Source organism: Saimiri boliviensis, chromosome 9, assembly GCF_048565385.1.
Source record: "Saimiri boliviensis isolate mSaiBol1 chromosome 9, mSaiBol1.pri, whole genome shotgun sequence".
In the NCBI taxonomy this organism is placed as follows: domain Eukaryota; kingdom Metazoa; phylum Chordata; class Mammalia; order Primates; family Cebidae; genus Saimiri; species Saimiri boliviensis.
The window spans coordinates 12,998,519-13,024,565 of record NC_133457.1 but is presented as its reverse complement, the minus strand read 5'-3'; the positions used below and the strand labels follow the sequence as shown (position 1 = coordinate 13,024,565).

The following is a 26,047-nucleotide window of genomic DNA, read 5'->3' as shown; positions in this document are numbered from 1 at the left end:
TCTTACCAAGTCCACTACTTTGTTACCCTCTGTTTCTCATGAATGTTTGATGACCATTCTCTCAGATGCTTTATTAAAGCAGTCTGTCCTAGAAATCTTTATCATTAATTAAGCTGCTGCAACACTGCTTGACAAAGGACATTCTTTCTAAATCTCAATGACTTTAAAACGTTTTAGTATAACAAAAATTTTAAATAGTGCTGCACAGTTAAACAGAACAGTAATTCCTCTTGACCCTATCTTTCCATTTTGAAAGTGACGCATGATGGCGTGGAGCTATGGTAGTTTTGGCTATCGGCTCCTTCCAGTTGGAATGTGACTTCCTTAAGAGTAGTTTTTTGACTCCTAAGTCCTCTCGTCTATGCTCCTAAGTTGAAAGCTCCAACATACTGACCTGCTACTGGGTACACCATACATTTTTGTTCATTAAGAGATCTTAATGCAATGCCATGCATAGCTCTGTATTCTCATGCTTTTATAGATAACACACACACACATATGCACGCACACACGCATATGGATACTTGTTTGATGCCTTAATTGCCTTTTGCAAAGTTTGTTCCTGTTTGGAATGCTTTGTTCTTTTCCTCTAAGAATATGCTTTTTTTTTTTTTTTTTTTTTTCTTAAAGGAATTGCTCTTACATGATACCTGGGTGGCTTATTTACTGGTATCTACTAAGTGGGCTGCCATTTTAAACTAATGTTCTAGTCTGTCCTCTTGTTATTTACTTTGCTTACTTTTTGTCCACTCACATAACTGGGTACATAGCATCTATTTTGCAATCTTGTGGTCATCTGCCTGTATATGTAATGAGTTCCCAGCATGGCTAGGTTGTAGCAAGATCTACGTGGATGCTGGGGATCATCTGTATCACTACACTTTCTCTTCAGCACTAACAGTGACTGGTGGATAGGTGATTGTTAATGAATGTGGTTGAGCAATGGAACTTTTCCGTTTTTTTAGTCATTTTTCAGTTCTGCCAAAGAAGCCCCTAATAAATAAGCCCTAGAAACTGTGTATGTTGAGTCCAGCATTTTCAAATTCTATAGCCATTGCTGAGAATGCAGACTTTTAGTTCCAAGTTTATACTTTTAGCGGGGATTACAAAAGTGACTTACAAACTGTTACCAGATAAAATTGTTGCAATGAATCCACGGATTCATATGTACATATATATTTTTAATGCCCAGATTGTAAAAGTGTAATAAAAATATGAGTGTATGTTTGGTGGTGGTAGGATTGTTCATGAAATTTTTAAGTCAAAAGGCAATCTTCATGCTGAAAAATGTTGGATTATTTGGTTTAGAGAATGATGCAGGCTTAATTGAGCCCAGTGCTGTTGTGGTTTCAACCCACATTCACTTCTTTTGAATAAGCCAGGACACCATTTTCATTGAACAAGTTTATGGGAACTATTTCTGCTGTTGTTTCATGCCCTGCACTGTGCTGTATGTTATAGGGTCTAAGAGGAAATCCAAAGCATAATTCTTGCTTTTGAGAAGTTTCATTGAGAATTTTGCATAAATTTTGTGACTAAAAACTGAAGCTTGAACTTGGTTTGGAGAAAAGGTAGGTTTTCCTAGATCATTCCCAAACTAAGATTAGTGGGAGCTTGCTGTAACAGCAGAAAGTGGACTTACTTCCTAGGATTTGAGTTAATGGTCTTTGGTGATACTCAAATGGATTTTTTGGTTGCTGCTTAAAAACAGAAAATCCTGGATATTTCGTCTACAAAATCCAAATGTGCAAACAGTATGCACAGTGGGCAAGGTCAGGGGCTTTTGTTTGTTAAAACCTGGGATTGAGTTACAGTTTTGCCCGTTACCAGTAACTGGGAAATAGTACTGACCACCTCATAGGTGGGCATAGGTTGTTGTGAAGCTTGAGATTGTGAAAATCAAGGGCTAAGCACAGTGCCTAACTTGTTAAGACTCTATAAAAATTTGTAGGTATTTTTTAGCATAAAGTATGGACGTTGGCAAATCCTGGACAGCCTCCTGTTCCTGTGAATGAAGTTTTATTGGCACATAGTCATACCCATTTGCTGACTTTTTGTCTATGGCTGTTTTTCAGCTGTGATGCTCCAGTTGAGTAGCTGCAGCAGAGACCGTATATCCTATTGACTGTCTGGCCCTTTACACAAAAAAATTTACTGATTCCTCGTATATAGAATAAGAGACAAGAAAACCAAAACCAAGAAATCCAAGTCAATAACTTAAAAACATACAAAGACAACACAAATTTAAAATAGTGAAGAGTAAGAAATGGTGCTGAGAATATAAAAGTGATAGAGCAAGAGTCTTGTGATCTCCTTCCTAGTTCACTATACAGATTTCAGTTGAACATCGTGAGAAGGAGCAAGTAAGAAGGACAAATAACTTGTTTTACATGACCAGAGGTGCTGAAACTGATTTTCTGTTTTCCTGTCAGGAGCTAGTATAAGACCATACTTACATGGAGACAAGGCAAGAAAGAGTCCAGTTAAAGTCAAATGGTTAAAAAAAAGTATAGACTGCTCCAACTAATTTTTTTGTTTGTTAAATGAAGTCTTGCTCTGTTGCACAGGCTGGGGTGCAGTGGCACGATCACAGCTCACTGCAGTCTTGACTTTCCAGCCAGGCTCAGATGATCCTCCCATTCCAGCCTCCAGAGAAGCTGGAACTACACGCATAGGTCACCACACCTGGCTAATTTTTTTTTTCTCACTCCAGTGAATTTTTGTTAGTTCCTAGAAGGATACTACCTTGTTGGTTGTAGAGGTGAGAAACAGGAAGGTATATGAATTAAACTGTAAATCTGTCTTGACTTAATAGCTTCGGTTGACCTTATAACCAAGGTCAGTATAATTTCTTTCTAGAAAAATCTTATCCTAAGAAAAGGGCAGAATCTATTCCCTAGATTCATATATAATTCAGAATTCCTGTGAAAAGTCAAATTTAAATGAACAATTCCAGATGTTCTAACCTGAATTACAAATTCCGTAATTTTCTTTAATATTTATGAAAATAATTAGGGAAAAAGGGCTCAGTAAACAAGAGGAGTAACTTACAAATTGTTGATTTTATTGGGCCATAGATGTAGCGGGTTTCATATCGAGTTGATAGAACATCAGTGCCAATCTTTGCAACTTTGGCCTGGAGAGAAAGGAAAGTTAGAGTGAAATGATAGAATACTGTGTAAATACCAAAGAATATGTGATCATGTCTGTATGCAATTTTTACGGAATTTTTCTTACAGATTAGACACTGTGCTTAGCCCTTGATTTTTACAGTTTCAAGACTCATAACAACCCTGTGAGATGGATAGTACTATTTCCTAGATACTTGCAACTGGTGAAGCCAGAATTCAATTCCAGATTTTAACAAAACCAAAGCCCATGCGTACATACATATGTAAATATGTGCATTACTAGGGACGAAAAAAGTCAAATTTATGAGTTATTTGGAATTTGAAGATTAAAATAAATGGTTAAATAAGAAACTTATTTTCAGTAAATATGCAGTAATTATAAAGACTTAAATATTCAGTCAATAATATACAGAAATGTCATATCTCATTTTGTGTTTCTACCCTTCCTTTTCTTTCTCCCTCCTCATCCCTTTCTTTTAAAATAGACATTATTTTTTCTCTCGTTTTTTTGGGGGGGAGAGTTCAGATAATTATCTCTTCTGGCAGTTTCTCCAGTTTCTCTTGTGTTCTACATTCCTTGGTCCCTGACAGATTTGTATTGCTACCGGATCTTCTCTATTCATCTGACTTCAGGAAACCAAGGGAAGAAGGCAGTTGACCCCTCTTTAAAATAGTTGTTAATTAGGGCATCTCTTTCAGAGTGGCATTTTGTCATGACCTTTTCATACACGTAAGTGTTTCATGCTGTGAGAATGACTGTCAGAACGAGTTTTAATGGAATATAGTTACTAACATATTTGCACTCACAAATAAAGACTTTTGAAAGACTATATGTATAATGTTTATAACCAAGAAATACTTTTCCTTAATCAATTTAGTTGCTATGCAAGAACTCTCATTTTACTCAAAGTGTTTTTTATTTGGGAATATATGTATTTTTTCAACCCATAATGTCATTTTCCTAACAGATATTGCAGTGCTGAATCTTTGTATACATTAATTGAACTCATGGGCTCAGATTATCACCTAGACTAGATAATAAATGACTATGGGCCATACATTGATGGTATGTTTTCTTTGTTGTATATACAGAGATGATTTTAATGACTGATTCAAATCTCTGCTCCAATTAACATTAAATGCTGTTGTGCTGAATACAATTGACTGAGGTAAAATGAAAATTGCAGTCTCTTAAGAATTTTTTAAAAATTTATGAGGCAGTATTTGAACTACTGCTTTTACTGGATGTGCTATATTTGCCAATCACCATGGGATTAGGACCACTAAACTTTATCTGTTTTATTTCTTCTATAGCAATTCAAAATATTTATCCCTCTATCCACCCATTCACTCTGTCACTTCTAGTCATTCATTGGAACCCATATGCAGAATTTTTTTTAAAGCTCACATTATTAAATCAGTTTTCATAGAAAAAAATGTTGCTTAATGGATCATAGCTTTGAAAAGATAACATATTCTTAGTGAGGAAGCTTCACAAACATTTATAATCTTCTTTGGATAGTAAAATAACATAATTTCCCAGTTGATCAGGAAGATAAAAATACAGTGTGTCTTCTTAAATCTGATATCTGGGCCGGGCGCGGTGGCTCAAGCCTGTAATCCCAGCACTTTGGGAGGCCGAAGCGGGTGGATCACGAGGTCAAGAGATCGAGATCATCCTGGTCAACATGGTGAAACCCCATCTCTACTACAAATACAAAAAATTAGCTGGGCATGGTGGTGCGTGCCTATAATCCCAGCTACTCAGGAGGCTGAGGCAGGAGAATTGCCTGAACCCAGGAGGTGGGGGTTGCGGTGAGCCGAGATCACGCCATTGCACTCCAGCCTGGGTAACAAGAGTGAAACTCCGTTTCAAAAAAAAAAAAAAAAAATCTGATATCTGGAGGGCAGGGCTAGTGAATGTCTTTGTCATTCTATTAGGGCTTTTTCTGTGCATGATTTTGCTGTAGACCCAGGGTAAATGTTAAACTTTGTAGTGAGCTGTGTAGCAATAGACTTCTACTGTGCCTTGTACAGACATTTCTACCTGATTTTTTTCCTTGAGAATCATATTAAAATAATTTACTAGCTATATACTTTTATCACTGAAAAGTTAATCTAAAGATTATGATTTTAACTTCAAGGCAAATTTCATTGGTTCTTTTCTTTGACATTAAAATGGGAAATTCTTTCAACAAACCCAAGTTAATGAAGAACAGACTGAAAGGCAATGGTGGTGTCAATGCATAAACCATAAAGTTTTTTCTACGTACCAGGACATCATGGTTACGTGGCAGTTTTGATGTATATCCATAGGGAAACAATAGCAACTGGGAGTAGGAATGGAAGGTGATGTAAACCTTGATTTCATTCAGGTGGCTTCTAATGAAATCAGTGACAGCTTTTGTCTCTTTCTCGGACTCTGGTGCAGAGCCCCGATAGGTTTCTGCACATGGGTTCTTGGTGTCAGAAATAGCTGCAGAAGACATAGGTAGATGAGATCATAATCTACTCTCCATCCATACAGCTCCTGCCTCTTCTAACGTATTATATATTCATAGAATGTTTTAAACATTTTTGCCTCCCATGTTTACAGGGCTGCTTCAACTTCTCTTGTGTCATGGTCACTACAGATTAACATTGCACACACGTGCCAGATTATAACAGACTAAGCCCACTGGAATATTCTGAGCCTTGTTTATTTCCTTGTCCTTTCTAAGGCCACAGGAATAATAAATCAGAAGCAGTTCATGGCTTGGAGCCGGATAGACTCCAGTTCCAATTCAACCCCAGCTCTAATGTGTTGGGGGCTGGTGAGAACTACCTTCTCTAAGCCCAAGTTTTTCAGCTGTTTCAGCAGAAAGCTCTCAATTAGGGATAGCTGCTGCTAGTATCATGTTCATTATGGTGGAATAGTGCTAAAAGCTCAGGTGATGTTTTCAACAAAATTAGGCACAGAAGAAATATATAAATTGGGGCAATGGTAATTTCTCTTTAACAGTTTACAGCGATACAGTCATAGTTGTATAGCAACTAAAGCATCTTCTGATGTAACAGTCCTCTGCTTAATATGTATTTCCATTAAACTTTTTCACTTTCTTTGCTCCAGATGACTCTTTTCACTAAATATCTGAAAAACTACCTGCATGTTGCTTTTAACCACTGACATTTCTCACATCAGGAAGCAGAGAAATCTGAGGTCTTTATTCAGATTATCTGAATTTTTATACATTTGGATTGTGCTTAATTTTTAGCAAGCTAGATATAGTAAGTATGAGATGGTTTGATAAATAATAGTCCCTTTCTCCTCATTTCTTTCCACACAGCAAAACATCCCTCAACGGCAGTGATGATTATCTTTCATGTTATAGATACAAAAGTTAACACTCACTTGAAGCATAACTGTTTTTACTGAAACAAGTAGGTGTGTTTAGTTAAGTTTGGAACCTAAATATTCTTTTCTTTCTTTTTCTTTTTTTTTGGGGCACCAAAAAAACAGTCCCGCTCTGTTGCCAGGCTGGAGTGCAATGGTGGCATCTCACTCACTACATCCTCTGACTCCCTGGCTTAAGCAATTCTCCTGCCTCAGCCTCCCAAGTAGGTGGGATTACAGACACGCGCCACCACGCCCAGCTAATTTTTGTATTTTGGTAGAGATGGAGTTTCACCATGTTGGTCAGGCCAGGCTGGTCTTCAGCTCCTGGCCTTGTGATCTGCCCGCCTCGGCCTCCCAAAGTGCTGGGATTACAGGCATGAGCCACCACACCCAGTCTGGAGACTAAATATTCTTTATAGCAATTTTCCTTGATAGCAAGTCTGCTACTCACAGTTCCATGAAGCATTAAAATTCCTGTTGAGGTCAGTACCAATGCATTTGGAGTTTTGGTTCTTGGAACGATTTTTTCTCCACATGCGGTTCTGCCGGATTGAATGATGAGTGTTTACACAAGATCAGTTAGCATTTTTCAATTTGATCATTTCAAATTCTCTCTGCAGGTGTCTGCAACTTTATTTGAAATCTATCTAGTTAACATGAGGCCCTTTATTATAAAAAAAAAATATTGTTTTCTTATAATTTGTAATATTTTCAGAATCATGATTTTTAATATTACATCCTTAGGCCTTGATGAAATAATTCAGTTAATTTTAAACACTGTTGATTATTTCTCAGCATTAGAAGATGACCGATGGTATTCTGAAATTAACTGTAATTTAAATTATAACTTAAATAGCTTTTTCACCCTATGTAGATTCAGATATAATGCAGGTCAGATTTTGACTGTTGGAGCATTATTTGTAGAAAATAACTTGATGTGATAGTGTCTGTCTGAGAGTTCAGTATTAATTTTACTTAGCAACAGGAGGACAATAAAAGATCCTGTAAAAAGATGAATAGGTATCTGTATCTCTCTTTTATTTTTTATTAATTTTTTGATGCAATGATTCTACCTCAAATTCTATTCAAAATTGAAGACAAGATTTTTTTTTTTTAAATCAAGGTGTTCATAATGGTTTTAATTGACTTGATTCTTAGCAAGGTATGCCATATCATATAATGCAATCATACATTTCCTCTACAATTACTGCTTTATTTCATTTTTCTACACAACCAGCTTCAGCAACAAACATTTTGTATTTCAAGGATACTATGCAATCAAGAAATCATACTTAATTTAAAACTGAGATTTTAAAAAATATACTTTTCTGAATTAGAATTAGTTACCTAAACCCTAAGCTGAATACATAACAATGTGTATTAAAGCAGTAAATAATATCTAAATGCAAACAAGAGAGTACAGAGTAGTACCTTTGTCCATGACCAAATGTATCCATCAACATTGAACACAGGAAGAATGTAAAAATTCATTCGGTCTAAGAGTTTGGTCATAATTTTGTTTCTCCCATAAGTTTTGGTTGCCTGTAGGAGGATAAAAAAATTAAGATATTGGTATGAAGTTTAGCTATTATGTGGAAAGCTGCAGTTATAATAGTAATAACTTGACTCACTTTCCAAGATCATATGCTTTCAAACGTATTTTTCCTAAAATGAACAAAAATAAACAATCTATGTAGATTACAGGGGGAAAAAAATCTCACTTATTTAGACGAGTGACATTAATGAAAATGAACAGTCTTTAAAGAAGCACTTAATTATGGAGACTTGTAGCATTCCAAATGTAGCATGAGAGATGTTTCATAGAAAGATTGGAAGCCACATGGAAAATTTGTAGTACAACTTATTTTAAATAGATTCTCTCACATCCTTTACATAAATATAGATTGAGTCTGCAAGCACAGGAATAAGAAAATATTGGAGAGAATTTATGAAATAGTTACAAGAAGGATCAGAGAAAAAAAATTGTATTAATAAAATACCCAAGAATTCAGAGGTTAAACAATCAACTTTCTTTCCCCCACATCTGACTGAAATTTCTCTAATAACGCGCACTTTCTGTAGCTACCTAAGATCTCTCTCACCACTTGGAAAGTCCCTTCCAAGTAAATCTGAATTGAAGACAAGAGATTTTTCTGTAGCCCTGTGATGTGCGTTCCTTTACATGTTGAGTAAAGGGAGCTCTCAGTCCTCAATTGGGAGAGCAAAAACAACCATAGGGGTAAGTCACTTCCTGGTGGATTCTTTCCTAGAGAAAGTATCTTTGCCCAGAAAACCATTGCCATACGTATTTCACCAGTGTGCAATGTGCAAAAGTTGTCAGAGAAAATTAAAATATAGTAGGAGTCAAAATACACTGGCAATAGAGTGAGAGGAATATTGAATATATAAATTAGATTTAACTTTTAAAAAAGTGACTTATAGGTCAGATGTGGTGGCTCATGCCTGTAATTGCAGCACTTTGGGAAGACAAGTCAGGTGGATTACTTGACATCAGGAGTTTGAGACCAGCCTGGCCAACATGGCAAAACCCCATTTCTACTAAATATATAAAAATTAGCCAGAGGTGGTGGCACATGCCTGTATTTCCAGCTACTTGGAAGACTGAGACAGTAGAATTGCTTGAACCCAGGAGGCAGAGGTTGCAGCGAGCCGAGATTGTACCACTACATTCCAGCCTGGGTGACAGAGTGAGACTCTGTCTCAAAAAGGAAAAACCACCCCCCCAAAAAAAAACCCCAAAAAACAAAAAAGGGAGTTATTTTTCTCTTAGAAAGGAAGAAAGGAAACTTAGAAACATGAAAATTCCAAGTACATGTTTGGCAGTGAAATATCTAAACAGGAATTAAAGGTCTATATTTTGACTTCATTGAAGAAAATTTATATTTGTATGTTGTCATATGAAGATGGTTTCTGATTTTCCATACTTGACTACAGGAAAAATTTTCATATTATAGCCGAAGAAAAGTTTGAGTTTCATAAACTCTTAGCTTGAGTTTAAGAATTGTTTGAAGGGAAGGTATCAATTTCATAAAAATGTAATGATGAGTAAAATTCAGAGCATTTCTTCTCTGACAGCACCAAATGTGGGCTCTTCTAGTCAAGTGGAACTGCATGTTTGGAAAGGTTGTTGCCTATCGGTGAAGTGCTGGAGACTTGACAATCAAAGGAGAGCTAGGAGAGTCTTCCGACTCACTTACCTGATAGACAAACCACTGGCAGAATGCTGGGGACACCCATTCTCGTGCGTGAATGCCACAGTCCATAAAAATAGCCTTTCTTCTTTCATTTTTTTTCCCAATCTATTTAAAAATAAATGAGATATTATTTTGCATGAACTCATACGTTGATACCTTGTCGACCAGTAACTCATTCATATTCTCAAAGCAATTATTTCCTCCATCTATTGTTGAATGAGAACCATGTATGCACAAATTGTTCTCAGAAGGGACCATGGGACATATCCTTAAATGTCTATATATAATTCGTAATTTATTACAATGCATATTTTTCAAAATTTTTTTCTAGTGTCAGGGCAGCTGGTAGGCTTTTAAAAAAATTTGTAGTCCTGTGTTTTTATTTTATTGCTGACATCCTGTGTTCTGAGATATAGATTATAAAGTCATTTTTGTATTTCCTTTTGTTTTTTCAGGTTTTGTAAACTGGGGATATTTACCCTGGAGTGGAGAAGAACTTGTGTTGTGTAGGGCTAAGGGCCTCACACTGGGTGCCAGATGTAGGGCTAAGGGCCCCACGGGGTTGTGGGATGTCCCTTATGCTGTGCCGAGGCACAGATCCAAGAAATAAAGAGACAGGACACAGAAATACAAAGTGCAGCTGGGCTCACGGGGAGCCACACCACCTATAAGCAGAGACAGGTGAGGCCCCGAATGTCCAGAAGCATCTGTATTTATTGGGTGTAGGTTAGGGGGTTGGATAATGAGTGAAGTCATCTTTAAGGATAGCGATAGGATCATGAGCAATAAAACAAGGGGTCCACCTCCATTAGGTTACCAAGGCTAGTAGGTGGACAGTGCGCAGCAAGGGGTCCAACCCAATCAGGTCATCGATGCAAGGAGGTGGGCCGTGTGCAGTAAGGGGTCCACCATTAGGTCACTGAGGCATGGAGGTGGGCTGTGCTCAGTGAAGAGGGTGCGGTTTGCAATACCTCTGTCTATGGGCATGCTACTTCTAAGAATATCTATAGGAGGATGCTTAAGTCACACAGCAGTGACGGAGCTGTCAGGGTCTACCGCCACCTGCTGGCAGCTTCCAATGAGTTCTATAGGAGGATGCTTTTGAGCTAGCACAGTAACAAGAGCTGACCAGGATGTGATTATCCGGAGAGGTTTTGAGCCCTCGGATGCTCAAGGGATTGCTGGTCTGAGGGCAGCCTGTCACAAGAACTGGAGGCAAGGTCCTACAACTCTTTTATCAGGAGGGGTGGCTCTTGCCACAAGCCTGCCACACAGCGGGTATCTTTACAATACTGAATGCTGCCACCTGGGCCATGGATTTTTGTCCTAGTATAATTGTTTTTCCCTTAAATCATGTCTGCACTGTGTCTGCTCCAGACATTCCTCTGACTATAAGCTGCTTATTCTTTAATTCATGCTGTGTACCGTGTCTACTCTAGGCATTCCTCCGATTATGAACTAAAATATAGTTATATATATATATATATATATATGTAAATATATATATGGAAATAACTGAGTGGTAAGATATTCTTTAGGAACTCATTCTATGAACTAAAATATGATTATATAGAGAGGATTATATAAAGGGAAATAACTGAGTAGTAACACTATAAACTGAGGTATTCTTCAGGCACTAATTGTGCCAGTATTCTGCTTAGTTCTCCTTCCTCAGTGCCTATATGGGGGGTTACCCACAGTGTTAGAGTGAGGAAGAGAAATAGTACTGGATACTTGAATGGCCGTCATTTTGAAGAGAGCGCAGATTTGCTTTGGGTGGTTGGAGACAATGAATGGGGATTTGGGGTGTGGATAGGCTTCTCAATTGTTAAGTGGCTGCTTTAGGAGCAGTATCTCTGGAGGTGCAAAAATCAAGCAGCAATGGGATGGAAATTGTTAGATGTGTTATAGGGAACCCTCCAGCAATACAGGGTTGAAATGCCTAACACACTGTTCTACAGTCCTATGACTCTATGATATTTAAATCCCCTTCATGACATTCATTTATCAGTTTCACTGCATTTTAAGGGGTGAATGAGGGTGGTTTTTTTTTTTTTTTATACTACAGACATGACAGACTTGTAATAAAGCTGTGGGATAAAATACTTGTTTCAGTTTGTCCACTGTGAAATCTCTGACAAATGTTTATCTAGACACTTTCTTGGTTCCACCAAAACCACCTGTCACTTCTATTCTTGAATGGATGTCCAGAGCTTAAATATTCTTTCAGAGTTAATATGTTTTGTCTCAAAATTAGCTCAGTTGTGTTACAAAGTAACTTTCAAATTCATGTTTTTCAACAATAATAAGAATTAGTGGTTCTCGAATTATTTTTACCTTTAGAACATATAGTGGATTGTTTTCAACAGTAGATCCAATTTTAATACGAGACACCATTTCGGGATGCTTATCCATCATCTTTTCAGTCCAAGCCACAATCTTAAGAGCAAAACCAATTTTGAGAAATTAGAATAAAAGAAAAAAAGACAACAAATATTAAGGATAATGTTAAAAATAGGTTGAGGTATTTTATACTGTACCTTTTCCCAGTTATTGTATTTTGCATAGCTGTGCCTGCCTGGGATATCTTCTTTAACATCAAACTGTTTCTCAATTTCGTCTTGTAGATCATGAATCAAGATTCTGTTTGACAGGGGAATGATAAAATATGCGTTTTATCATGAGAAAGGAAAACACAGTTATCTTTCATTTGCAGAAAATTTCTCTTCCTTCTGTGGTATCTTTAATCAAGTTTGCTATGTTTCTTCATTATTCTCCTCTAGCCATCTCCTTTAGACATGTCATGTGTCTAGCTTCTGGTCTCCCCATTTATCTACAGCTGTGCTGTCCAGTGTGACAGTTTCTAGCCCCAAGTGCCTACAGAACACGTGAAGTGGGGCTTGTCCAAGAGTAGATTGCTGTATGTGTAAAATATATACCAGATTTTGAAGATGGTAGTAAAGTCACATATATTATCTCACCAATAAGTTTTATATTACTGTGTAGAAATGATATTTCGAATATATTGGGTTTAATAAAATGTATTGTTAATTTTACCTGTTGCTTTTTACTTTTTTAATGTGGCTACTAGAATATTTAAAAATATGCATGTTGCTTCTCCAAAACACACCTACATCTACATCCACATTAACACAGGCAACAAAGGATACTTTCATGCACACATCTACAGACCATACCTTATAATTTCACACCTTGAGATCTGGGAGAAACTTGAATAATAATAATAGTAATAATAATAATAGTAAGCAGGTACTTAGCACTTAACCTGTGCCAGGCATTGCTCTGACCTCCTTATGTACATTATTAATTTAATCTTCACATGAGATTATTATGCTTATCTTACAGGTGAGAATAATGAGGTACAAAGTGTTGAAATAACTTGTCCATAGTTATGGATCTAGAAAATGGCTAAGATGATTTGGAGGGGGTAAAATAAGAGATGGGAGAAAATCACTGGGAGACTAATGTTGGCGGTCAAGAAGCTTACACCTCATCATCTCCTATTTTTATCTCTTTCTGAGCCATCTCATGTCATCATTTTATAGAGTCTTATGGCTGTAATGGTCACCTGATGGTCACTCACACTTGAGTCCTCAGGTCTGGCCTCTCCCCTGAACTCTGGGCTTACACGTACAGCTGCCTACCTGACGTTTCCATTTGGATTCAGATATCCATATTTTTAATACAGGCCAGGTACAACTTTACATACAGTATTTAACTAACCTTGTCAGTATTACCATTTTATAGATGGGGAAGTTAGTGCTCAGAGGTTTAGATACTCACAGTTTATATATGGTGGAGTTGGGAATTTGAATACAAACTGCCTCATTTCAAGATTTATTTGTTTTTAAATTGTCATCTTCATCATATATGCAAGTATTTTATTTATTTTGTCTGTTTGGAAATTTTTTATTTGCTTCATTAATCTGTTTTCTTAGGCCTTAATAGAAACCAAATCATATTTAATTACAGTAAAAATTAATACTGGATAATGTACCTTATTTTTTTTCCCAAAAATTTTGAATTTCACCTATTTTAAATAAATGTCTTAGTGGGGTATGGTGGTCCACACCTGTAATCCCAGCACTTTGGGAGGCAGAGGCAGGAGGATCACATGAGGCCAGGAGTTTGAGACCAGCCTGGGCAACGTGGTGAAACTCTTTCTTTACTAAAATTACAAAAGTTAGTCAGGTGTGGTAGCAGGCACCTCTAGTCGCAGCTACTCAAGTGGCTGATGCCTGAGAATTGCTTGAACCCAGGAGGTGGAGGCTGCAGTGAGCTGAGATTATGCCACTGAACTCCAGCCTGGGCAACAGAGAGAGACTCTGTCTCAAAAAAAAAGTCATATCAGAATCATTTTAGGAATTACTAGAATCATCAGAAAAAATTGGATTTTGATAGACATATTAAATTATGATTAATATAAGAATTTTATAAATAATGAATCATAATATAGTTGTATCTTTTTGATTCTTCAGTAAAATTTTATACATTTTGATTAGCTATTTATATATATAGTTTTTACCAGTTTTGTAAGTGGTTTTTTTTCTCACTACTTTTTTGAATTGGTTATGACAGTATTCATATGTTAAAAAACCAATTACTTTGATTACACTTAGCTATTTTATTAGATTAAAAATATATTTTTACTTTAAAGAATTTTAGTTATGTCTTTAGGGTATTTTCTGTATTATTTCTTCTGCCAATATCTATACTTTCTAATTTTCTCAATAACTATTTCTTTTTTTTCTTGCTTTGCCTTGGCCAAACTCTCTGAACTATGATAAATAACAGTAGTCATAGAGGGCAATCTTTTTTGTCTGCCTTTTACAGGAAAACTTACCTTTTACTGTTAAGAATGATGTTGAATGTCACTTTGAGATTAATATGGCAGTATCAATTTATATTATCAAATTATTGTCCATTGATGTATGGTTGCATTAAAACCTATTATTAGATTCCTTAATATGTTAAATATTATTTTACAGCTGTAGGAGATTTAAAAACACCCTCATAAAAAGCCTTGTCTTATTTTACATACTGTTCTAAAAATCTTGTTTAATCTAGAAGCAATATATTGAATGTAGGGAAAATGACTTGCTGAAAGCAAGCAGTGAGCACACTGTTATCAATAGGTGATAGCTGACACAAAAAGAAAAAAAAAAAAAGAAAAGTAAAATAACTCCCTAGACAGAAGGACTTAGGAAACATGGGTCAGTGGTCTCATCATAGCACAGTATGAAAATTTATATCGATAATGACAATCCTTTACCCAAACGTAAACCATATTCAATATACTCTATTTTGCAGGGCAGAAAAGTATTGTTTAGAATGAAAATGTTTTAATAAAAATATTAGAAGGGATTTCTTGAAGTTGTACTTATCCAAACAATTTTCTATTTTGGCTTATCTCATTTCTCATTGACTCCATATAAAAAAAGGCATTACCCACCTTTTGGTAATGAAATGCACATGTATTTTTCTGCTGTTAGCATTGAGTCCTGTATGCAGGAAGATGTCTGTTTTTTAAATATTCATTCTAATCTTTGGGACAATAACATGTACTCTTTCCATCACCATAAATCTTATCAAATAAGGAAGCAGTGAGTGACCTGTGTTCAGACCTTCTTGGGTTCCAAGCCCAGTTCGGCTACATAATGCTAAATACAATCTTGGGCAGTTTAGTTACCCTCTGAACCTCAGTTTTCCAACTTTTACAATTGTGGTGACCGTGCTTGTGTTGAGAATGAAATGAAGTAAAACCTAAGTTCTTGGTGGCCTCAGGTTCCCAATGAAATTCAGAATAGTAGTGAAGTTGGTCACAAAATCGACAATCATTTTATAGACATAACATTTTTAAAGCAGGCTTTGATGCTATGTAGATGCTTGACTCTGATTTCTTCAGTTTCTTATAATAACGAGCTATAACACGGACACTGCTGAGCTCCACTCTACTTGTTGGTTTCTCCTTGCTGATTGACTGACTGATCTGAGTTTTGATGTGGGACACAAACACTGTATTCCCCTAATTAGAGTTTATTTAGCACATGAGACCAATTGCTGCTCATGAATATTGATTCCTAATAGCAGCACTGACAAGCACATCATTATGCACATTATATCTAACTCACTGTATGCTTTGCTTTTGACTTATGATGAATCTAGGATTTCTGAGAAAATGAACTTGTGACAGCAATTTTGGAATCAGGTGGAGAGTGTTGCACTGAAACTCACACAAAGCTGGAGAAGGTTTGAAATTACATTTTGGGTGGTCATTACGGGCATAATTAATCGCTTTAAGCTCTAGAGAGGGCACATGGCTTTTGCTCCACCTGCATTAATAGAAGTAGAGGAACCAGGCAGAAGAGAAATTTTATGGTTCCAGAGGTTGATTTGTAACATAAGGCAGTATTAATTAGTCACAGGAAGCTTGTATCTAAGAATATTTTTAGGCTTACACATGTCAATTTAACTCTTGTGATAACAGCAGAAAAAAAATTAGTGTGAGTTGAAGTACAACTTTTCCACAAATGATGCAGCTGCATCAGAACATCAGAACGGTGCCAGATTGTTGCTGATAGGGGCTAGAAATTAAGCCTAAGGCTGGAAATTAAGAACTGGGACCAGATGTTATTTTCACGAGCCCTTCCACTAACCAGCAGCAGGCATAAACAGATGAAACAAAATTACTTTTTCTCAAATATTATTTAGTGCTCCAAAATTTGCCTAATTTGTTTAAGAAAATTTCTAAATTTAGGTGAAAGGATAAATAATTATCACTGGTGGTTGAATAAGACAAATGGTTAATGTTTACTGAACCTTTCTTATGAGCCAGGCACTTTTCTCATTACTGTATTTACATTTTATCACTCAACGTGATTAATTGGGTACCATTATCACTCTTTGTTTTTATGAAGGTATGGTCAATTTCCAAAATTGACACAACTGTTAAAATGCGGAAGTTGGGATTTGAACCTAGAGGGTCTGATGTCAGCATCCTAGCTGTGAGCCATTGTACAACAAAGCCTTCGTCACTAGAGTAAAATCCTGGGTATTGCCATTAGGGCTGTACTCTCCTTACTCTTCAGAGGCTTGTGTAGGGTTGGCCCAATCAACCAACTCTCTTTGAAGTCTGTCTCCCCAGTTCAGGGAGTAAGAGGTTCAGAGAAGAGATGAGATAAATTCTACTTTGACAGTTTCAAGGGTCCCATCCTTTGCTGCTTTTAGAAAGCAACAAAGTAGGACTGTAGACCAATGTATGTGACTGTCATAGGCTCTGGGGTGTGTGTGTGTGTGTGTGTGTGTGTGTGTGTGTGTGTGTGTGTGTGTATGTGTGTGTGTGCATGTGTGTGTGCATGCATGCACTGGGGAAAGATGTTTCAGGAAGGCAGAGTCACTGTTAGCTTGTCTTATAAATGGGACTGGATTCTCCTGATGCCCACATTACACCAGGATATGGGAGTATTCAAAAAGCATGGTTTAAGGTTTCCATAAGATTCAATATCCTCCTGGTAACTCCCTAATTTGGTTACCACACATCAGACTTTACACTTACTGGCCGGGATTTCCCAATGTTTGAGCAATACTACTGCTAGAAAAATGGAGTATCTGGTGATAAGCTTCTAGTTATTCCCTATTGCAGTGTGTGTGTGTGTGTGTGTGTGTGCGCACGTGTGCTCACACACATGTGTATGTGCATTCGTAAAGGACCAGGCAAAGAGCAACTTTATGGTCCCAGTCAATATTCATGAAACCCCTATGAAATCGGTTCCATTATTATTCCCATTTTATAGATGAGATATGATGTAAAGCAAAGTTAAATAAATTGCCAGTGTGAAATACCTAATGCATAGCTTGAATGGGACTGGATGCAGACAGCTTTGCTTCAGAACTCACTTTCCTACTATCCACACTCCTATTTGTCACATGACCAATTGTAACTTCATTTGTAGCATGTTGTAGCATGTAGCATGTTATAGTATAACGTGCATGTTATACTCTTAGGTAAGTAATAGTAAAAATGTGAAACAGAAGAAAAAAATGAATGAAATGACACATTAGAATGATTTATTTGATTAAAACACTTGCTAGGACTCTGTATATTCATGGAATATGAATTTGTATCTGACCAAACATTATTATTAGGCAGTTAGGCATTAATAATGAGGTGTTGATTATCACTGTGTCAGTTTGACATATATCTCTTTTGCATTTCTCACATAATCTTATATGGATCCTAATAAGATTTTACTTAATTGTACCATTTGAGATTTATTATTATATTAATAATTGTTTTCTGAGCTATCTTTCATTAACAACTCTTTATTTTCTAATTTTAACTTTTGATCAAAGAAGAGACAATGTTAAAAACTGATAATCTAAAATGTGAACAATGTTAAAAACACTAGGGTTTTTAACTGCTGAATCCAAGTACAGTGTCTGCCCCAGAAGCTCAGTCGAATGGATGTGCTTTCCCTTTGGTATTTGTTCGCCAGTCTGTTTGGGTTTGTTAGTATATTCATGTTGTTTGTTTATTCATGTTGTTTTGAATTTGGCCTTTTATGATTTTGTAAATAAAAAAGGAAACAAATATGTTACTTTAAAATAAAATCTGGCTTAGGAATTTAATTTTCTAAAAATTAAAAACATCACACAGATGTTTTAAACTAAATAGTGCTTGATATGCACTGTCTAACGAAGGGTGTCTAAGTAAATCATTGTGTCAAACCAGCCTCTTAATATGGTTTAATTCAGTCTGATGCCTGTGTCTGACCAGATGTTTCTGTTCTTAGAACTCTTTTCTGTTACTGACTGACACCAAGTAACACATATAATTAATATGCAAATAAAATTATGTGTATAATTAGTACTTGGAGACAAGATCTTAAATAGTTTTTGTCTGCACATATCACTTTATATATTTATATTTCTGAGGAAGGTAACTAATTATATGGTTTTCCCATAACTGTTGCTGATTTGGGTTACTTTCTAGAATTCATGTCTTAATTTGATGAAAGCAATTTTTATAGGCCATTTAACACTTTGGTTCTTGACGTAATAGCAAGGAACTCCTTTGTCATAAGACAAAGTGAAAAACACACTAATTTGAGACTCTGGATTTAGACCTCTAGTTGAATCAGAATCACTTCAGGCTAGGAGAGGCCTAGAGGGCCACAGAAGAAAAAAGACTAATGTGAACCATTTCATAAATTGAAAGGATGCTAGCTGCCTGCCTAGGTGTCTTACAGTGATTTACACCACTATCCATGCTCATGCCAAGCAACGAGCTTTTCTAGATAGATTTTCTACATTGTAACTGCATTACAGGGCTGTTAAGGAAAACGTAATACCTAATTTTTTACCTTACTGTTCAAGCCACATTATATAAAACTTGGCCACATCACTACTTTATTTTAGCTTGGGCTGAATGCTTTGTAAGAATTAGTTTATCATAGGAATCCCGACCAGGTCCATATTACTGAAGTAAAGTGAAGAGTGTAATAACTTAGGCACATCTACTAGAAAGCTGACAATAAAGTGAATCAAGAGGCACAGTCACCAGGGGTTATTTAAGATAGAAGGTTGATTTCTTTTAGATGAAGAGTCAAGACGTTATCTGAACCTTAATGTAAGCAGATAATATAATACAAATTCCTGCAATCTTGTAGTTATATTTTAATGTGTCTAATTTTAATGATGCAATTTATAAAAACACGGCAAACCCATATCGGCATATTCATTTAAAAGGATTAAAAGCTGGTATCAATTAATTTTGAATTATATATTTTCAATTTGTTAACTTTTATATTTATACCACAACCTTCTTGAAACAGTGACAAAACCAAAAAACAGTGATCAGTAACCATCACAAATAATAGAATGCTGCCTTTAAAGCCATGAATAAGAATGCTTTTGCTTACTTGTCTTACACATGTGATTTTTAAAGTTCAATTGAGTTTATATTTATTTGAAATATTATTGCAATATCATAAATACAATCAAGTCATAGTAACTCCTGACTGCAACGTAACATTACTGACATCAGTAGGATTTTTCTTTACCTCAGCCAGAAGACCTTTTGAGTTAAACCACCAAATTAGGTAATGGAGGTATAAAATGGTAAGTTAAAAAAAAAAAGGAATTACTGTTTAGCAGTGTTTTGACAATGAGGGTCTCAATAAAGGGGAATCCTGGCATGACATGGCCTTGAGAAGTTAAAATTGGACTCCTCAGTACCTCAAACTATGAGAGGTTTGAAAGTATAAAAACACATTTTATTTTCTAAATTACGCATTGATTTATGATGTTCATTGCTGGACTCCCTTCTCACTCACTGCCCAGGGCTCAGACTGTGCATGGCCCATGGTTGGTGCCTGATATATTCAAATTTTCTCTTATTTCTCTGTGGGGCCAGAATGACTAATTTCTGCATCTTTATCTATTTGAGATTCTTTTTCCTTTGATTTAAACCTTATTATACTGCTTTGCTTGTGCTTTCTCTGAGCAAGAATTTTTCATATTTATTTATTTATTATATATTTTAAATTGCTGCATCTCTGACATACCAAGTACTTGTTCTTTTTGTTTGTTTGTTTGTTTGTTTTTATTTCCTTTATGTGCCAGGAAAATTCAAATACATCAAAGGAGGCCAGTACCAGTAGCTCATGAGCTCTGGGCTGGTTACCTGTCAGCAGTGATGAGGTGTGGCTAAACCATTTGTGCCTGCTCATGTGGGCTCTGTGCTTATGAGGCGCTGATTTTGGAGATGGTGGAATAGGTAATTGCTATGCTTATAGATAAAAGCAAATGTAAGATGGAAGTTGAGCTGCCAAGTTTGATCCTAACACCTCCATAAACCAGCTTTGATAATGCGGTAATGTGTTTGGAAGTAACTGTGATCTGTATCTTTCAGAGAGAGCTTTCATTTTGGGGGGCCCAATTAAAAATAGTTCTATTGTAATAGTTTCCCCTATTTCTGGGCTCCCAAAACTAAATATCCAACAAATTTCAATATTTGCAAAGGACTTACTCATAGTGCATATTATTTTGGTCCAAGGCAGACTGGATGGCTTGGGATTCCTTCTCACTAACTCGGAAATCCACTGTCATATTAACAGCTACATAGTGGGTGGCACTTGGATACCAGAAGTCAAGCTGCGGAGATAAGTACAATGTTAGTAAGAGTATTTGCTTACCCAACACATATTAAGAAGTAATCATGTCTCAGATACCATGAAAGAAATTTGGGGCTCAGCATGACCCTTCTTTTAATGTTTATGGAATTTTTGCAAATATATTTAAGAACTGTTGAATATTAGGGAGGAAGAAAGAAACCTTCCCAGTGCCTGATCACTTTATTTATTTATTTATTTATTTATTTTTAGGACATCAAGTCTATCAAGGCAAAAAGAATGGTCAGCTCTTTTGGTTAATTTTTCCCCCCACAGTTTTGGGGGTGAATAGGATCACAATTCATCTAGCCACAGAACCTGGCTTTAATTGGAAATTTAGATTAAATATCTGGTTAGTTAGTCTTCAAAACCTGATGTCCCTACAAACTCTGGAAATCCTGAAAGTCTTATATCCAACAGTTGGCATAGTCTCCCAGCAATGTCATCTTTCTAACAATATGTTCTTGGGCAAGTTACAAAGACTTTTTAACTTTTAGTCCTCTCTCCTAAAATAATGGGGCACATGAGAGTCCACTGGAAAGTGTTGGGAAGATTGTGAAATAGGTCCGTGGTCTGGGGCATGAAGACATTCAACAGGTGCAGATTCCACCCCGCCCCCCTTTCTCTTCCTCTAGCTGACAATTTCAAAATTTGGTATATGAGCTCAAAAGTATAGCATTCAGATCAAAATAAGTTTGAAAAGATTCCAGTTCTTGTGGTTCTTCAAAATCGTACTCAACCGTGAAACTAAATGAAGTCCAAGACCCCAGCCTGGGAAATGTGAAGTAAAACCTCAGTTTCCACCCTCACTTGTGCATGTGTCCAGGTTTGCCTGGCTCTTTCTTAGTCAAATCCCCCTCTCCCTCTAGGTCAATCAGTTATGTGACAATACGAGGCTGCTATGAACCAACCAATGTTTGTTTATTTTGATCAAAAAGCTACAGCATGAGTTGGACATAGGAGAGATGCAGTGTGATGCAAAGGCAAGTTAGGCGGAGTCATCTGATCACAGTAGACATTCATCTGTTCCAGCAGGGTAATGTGCAGCAAGAGTTTAGAGCTCAGTGAACTTTCATTTATGAAGCACGAGGCACAGAGCTAGGTGCCATAGTCGTAGAGACCAGTAAGGGACTTATGGGAAGTGAAAGGTTTGGTGTGGAACACAGAGCCATCCATGTATGTTTCCAACACATTAACCAATGCCAGAGGAAGGAACCGGGTGTTTCAGGAACACAAGGAACAGCCAAAACTGGGTAATGAGAATTGAAGAGATTTCCTGTAGGAGATACTGCCTGAGCTGGATCTTGAGAAACAAGTAGGACTTACCCAGGTCAAAAGGCAGAGAAGCACATTCCTTATGAGAAAAGTTGTACAGGGGCATAATGGGTGAGTTTTCGGTGTTTATGGGGCTTGAAGGACGAGGAAGAAGGTGGAGGAGCAAGATATTGAAGAGGTCAGTAATTTGGCAGATCATAAAAGGCTTTGAATGCTATACTAATACCAGTAGAAAATGCTTCTGGCTGGGCATGGTGGCTCATGCCTGTAATCCCAGCACTTTGGGAGGCCAAGGCAGGCATATCACTTGAGGTCAGGAGTTTGAGGACTAGCTGACCACATGGCAAAACCCTGTCTTTACTAAAAACACAAAAATTAGCTGGGCATGGTGATGGGCATCTGTAATCCCAGCTACTAGGGAGGCTGAGGCAGGTGAATGGCTTGAACCTGGGAGTCGGAGGCTATAGAGATCTTGCCACTGCACTCCAGCCTGGGTAACAGAGTGAGACTGTCTCAAAACAAAAACAAAAACAAACAAACCAACAAACAAAAAACGGTTCTATGATGCTTAATATGGTAGGCTTTCTTCTGAGTGCTATCCAAAGCTCACTTAGTTTTTGTAGCGACTCTAGGAAGTAGGTATGATTATTATCCCCATTTTACAGAAGAGGGAATCGAGACCCAGAAATGTTGAGTAACTTGGCTAAGGCTACGGAGCTAGTGTAGAGCTGGGATTTTAATGTAAGCATTTGGCTTTGAAGAAGATGCTTTTTCCATCTGAGGCTGCCTCTCAGTAATGACCCTTAAATGGAGGAATGCAATTTTAGAGTGAGCAATCAGGTTGCAATGCAGAGTTGGCTTTGTGGGAGGCAAGACTTGAACCCTGACTGTTAGTTAAGGGACTATGGAAATGGTCCTTGCAAGAGGTAGAGCACACATGAACTTGGTAGTGGCAGTGGAATGGAGGGCAATGTGTGGATTTGAGAAGCAGTTGGGAGTTAGAATAGGCAGAGCCTTTGATTGATTTGATGTAGAGATAACAGTGTGTATGACTGGAATAAACTGCAGACCCAATTCTGGGTTTAAATTTGATATGTAATCTTGGTCATTGAATTTGTTGTCTTTGCGCTTGAGTTCTTCTGTTTCAAATGAGTTATATTATGACCCTGACCTTGAGAAGCTGTTGGAGAATCTGAAATGACATATGTAAGCTGCTGGCACAGTGTGCCTTGTATTCAGGAGCAGCTGAATACATGATAAAATTATTTCAGACTGTTGGGTTTTAAAGGATTGATCTAACTTTAAAAGTCTTATTTAAAAATGTACCTGCTCTTGGAAAGGGGTCCCATCTCTATTAGCCAGTGCCTCGACATTTTTAGTTAGTCTTCTAACGGAAGTTGTGGCACCAGAGGGGATGAGGGTGGGAGTGGGGAGAAGGGAGAGGAAAAGGGCACCAGCAGGAGGGAGAAAGATGCCTTGATAAGGAAGCCAAGAACAGCTCCTGATTTCACAGTTTTACCTTGGAAAAGCTGGAGTTTGGAAAGCTTTTGGGAGGAAAAATGAAAGCAGTAGTCTTGGAAACCAAAACCAAAACTGAGACAGGTGAAGTATTGGCCATTGGCTGAATTATCCAGAGAGCTCCTGCTTTCCCCTTGATGTTTAATAGTCTTTTGTAGCCCCGTGGGCATAAACAGTAAAATAAGAAGCATCTTTTAGAGAACAGTAAGAAAAGGTAAAATATCCCTTTAAATGCTTACCTCATTGGTTTTCGCCAAGTCCTTGATGATGTCTGCTTGTTTTTCATCCTGGGGCTTCACGCGGAACACCTTCTCCCTTTACAGAGGCAAATGAAAAAAAAAAAAGTGAACTGTAAAGAAACAACCCTTAATTCTCTTCCCACACAGAGACTGGAGCACAAGAAGTACGATTTACCTGTCAAAGCGGACAGGAGCAATTGCAAGAGTGGTTGCAATCAAACTCATGGGCAGGATGAGCTTCATGGTTGTTCTTTGCCTGCCTTGAGACCCTCTGGCAGTTTTATGCCTCAACCCTTATCTTGATGAGCAACTAATTTCCTCTTAGGGTTCTGTTGCACAAACTGTTCTCCTTCTTCCCCCATAACAGATTTTTTTTTTTTTTTTCAGCTGAGGAGGGAAAAAAACATTAACCCACTAAGCCCATGCTACTGATTCACCTTTTGTAATAGGAAATATCCATTTTACAGATACAGGACAGGAAGCAAATGACTTTAGCAAATAACTTGCCCAAGGTAACAGAGAAAATATGTTCACAGATCTGGGATTTACCAGTTCTGTCTGTTCTAAAATATTGCTCCACTATTCTGCTTGAATTGAATGATGGAAGAAATCAGTTTTAAAATTTGCACTAGGAGACTGAGATGAATTTGGATATCTGGCCACAAAACCTTGGTGACTGGTTTGTAATAATGTAAAATATATTTTTGAAGTTAAATTGTAAGTTGTGAAATTAAAAAAATTTAAATTACAAAATATTAGGAATGTACTAAAAATGCTGTAAGTACTATGGCAAACATTGAAGTGTTTACCATTTAGATTTTACAATGGTAACACTTTGGTTATCGCTTGGTAAAGAAGCAAACTCTAAAGACCTCAAGCACTACCCTAACTCTTCACCCTTCTCTTCTCTCTGTACTAAGAGGTGACCCCTATTTCTAAGCTAACTTGAGGACTCCTTGAGAGCAAGAAAATATCAGTGCTGATAATATTTATTAATTGGACACTGCCTTCAGAGCCTGGATGCTGTATATGCAGCAGGTTTTTAAACTTTTTTTACTTAAGGAGAATTCTTTCGTATGGAAAGAGCTAGTACAATCACATACTTGAAAGGAGAAACAGTAGGTACTGAACCAGGGGGAAAAGGTGAGGGTGAGTGTACCAGCACTGGCCTGGTGAATCCTCAAGTCCTTTTCCCATCCCAGGTAAGTTTCCCGAAATAACGTATAAACAGACTGCACATTACACCTCTAACCATCTTCTGCCCTTTCAAATATCTGATCTACATGAAAAGACAAAGAGGAAAGGCCAAAACATAAACAAAAGGAAGCAAAAACAAAATGCAACCCTCTCAAGAACTAAACAAAACAACCCCCAAATCCTTTTTTACTACACAAGGCATGAGGTCAAAAGCTTAAGAGTACAGTATCCCCTTTAGTCCATGGGAGAAAGGTGTCCACACAGAGCCTTAGCAGGAATTTCCACTCTGAGGCTTCAGAATATGCTGAAGATGGGGCTGTGGGGGTGCCACTACCATCGTGGAGGTCACCAACTGGGATGGAGAATCGGTGAACAGCAGAGTCTCTCGTGCTCAAAGACCACCAGCAAAATATGCACTGGTGGCCCTGGTGGAGCATGGCTGAGTGACAGTGTCCATCTCAGCACTGAACCACTCCTGTCCCGCTTAGGTCTATCATGTTTCAGAAGAGAGTTGGTTTGCTGGAAGCCTACATTTCCCGTTCATCACAGAACACAACAGAGCACACACATTCTGGTATCCTTGGTTTCAAAGGCCATTTTCAAAAAACCCTCTAACCCAGACTTACTCTGCAAGAAGTGACAAAGGGCAAATGAAGAGTTGAGGGGCAGCCTGCAGCTACTTGGCAGAGGGGAACCAAATGGCAGGGAAGAGGCTCCACCAGAGCTGCCACGCTGCCGCAGCAGACCAGGCCAAAGCGTGGCCCTGCAGCTGCATGCACTCAGCTTCCAGAAGGCGTCGCTGATCCTGAAGGCAGATCCAGAAGATAGGAGGGCGACAGTACTGATGTCAGTGTTTAGCAAGGTACCCCAGTGTCCCTAGAAGGGGCTGGAAGGACCTTTTCAA

The 26,047-nt window shown here is 37.5% G+C and overlaps 1 protein-coding gene and 1 pseudogene across 1 annotated transcript in view; one reads left to right on the top strand and one right to left on the bottom strand.

Annotated features, from left to right (window-relative positions):
- The window catches only part of CPA3 (carboxypeptidase A3), a 30,862-nt gene extending 6,635 nt beyond the window's left edge, over window positions 1–24,227 (bottom strand). Inside the window, exons 1-10 of the mRNA XM_039480127.2 lie at window positions 24,122–24,227; window positions 23,947–24,022; window positions 20,773–20,897; window positions 12,263–12,365; window positions 12,060–12,161; window positions 9,726–9,827; window positions 7,939–8,049; window positions 6,959–7,049; window positions 5,405–5,607; window positions 3,052–3,136 (exon numbers count right to left, since the gene is read on the bottom strand). Of these exons, the coding sequence (XP_039336061.1) occupies window positions 3,052–3,136; window positions 5,405–5,607; window positions 6,959–7,049; window positions 7,939–8,049; window positions 9,726–9,827; window positions 12,060–12,161; window positions 12,263–12,365; window positions 20,773–20,897; window positions 23,947–24,022; window positions 24,122–24,189 (1,066 nt within the window). The 5' untranslated portion in view covers window positions 24,190–24,227. The remainder of the gene's footprint in view (window positions 1–3,051; window positions 3,137–5,404; window positions 5,608–6,958; window positions 7,050–7,938; window positions 8,050–9,725; window positions 9,828–12,059; window positions 12,162–12,262; window positions 12,366–20,772; window positions 20,898–23,946; window positions 24,023–24,121) is intronic.
- A 795-nt stretch (window positions 24,228–25,022) lies between these two features.
- LOC101037677 (uncharacterized) lies at window positions 25,023–25,758 on the top strand (annotated as a pseudogene).
- Window positions 25,759–26,047: the final 289 nt, after the last annotated feature.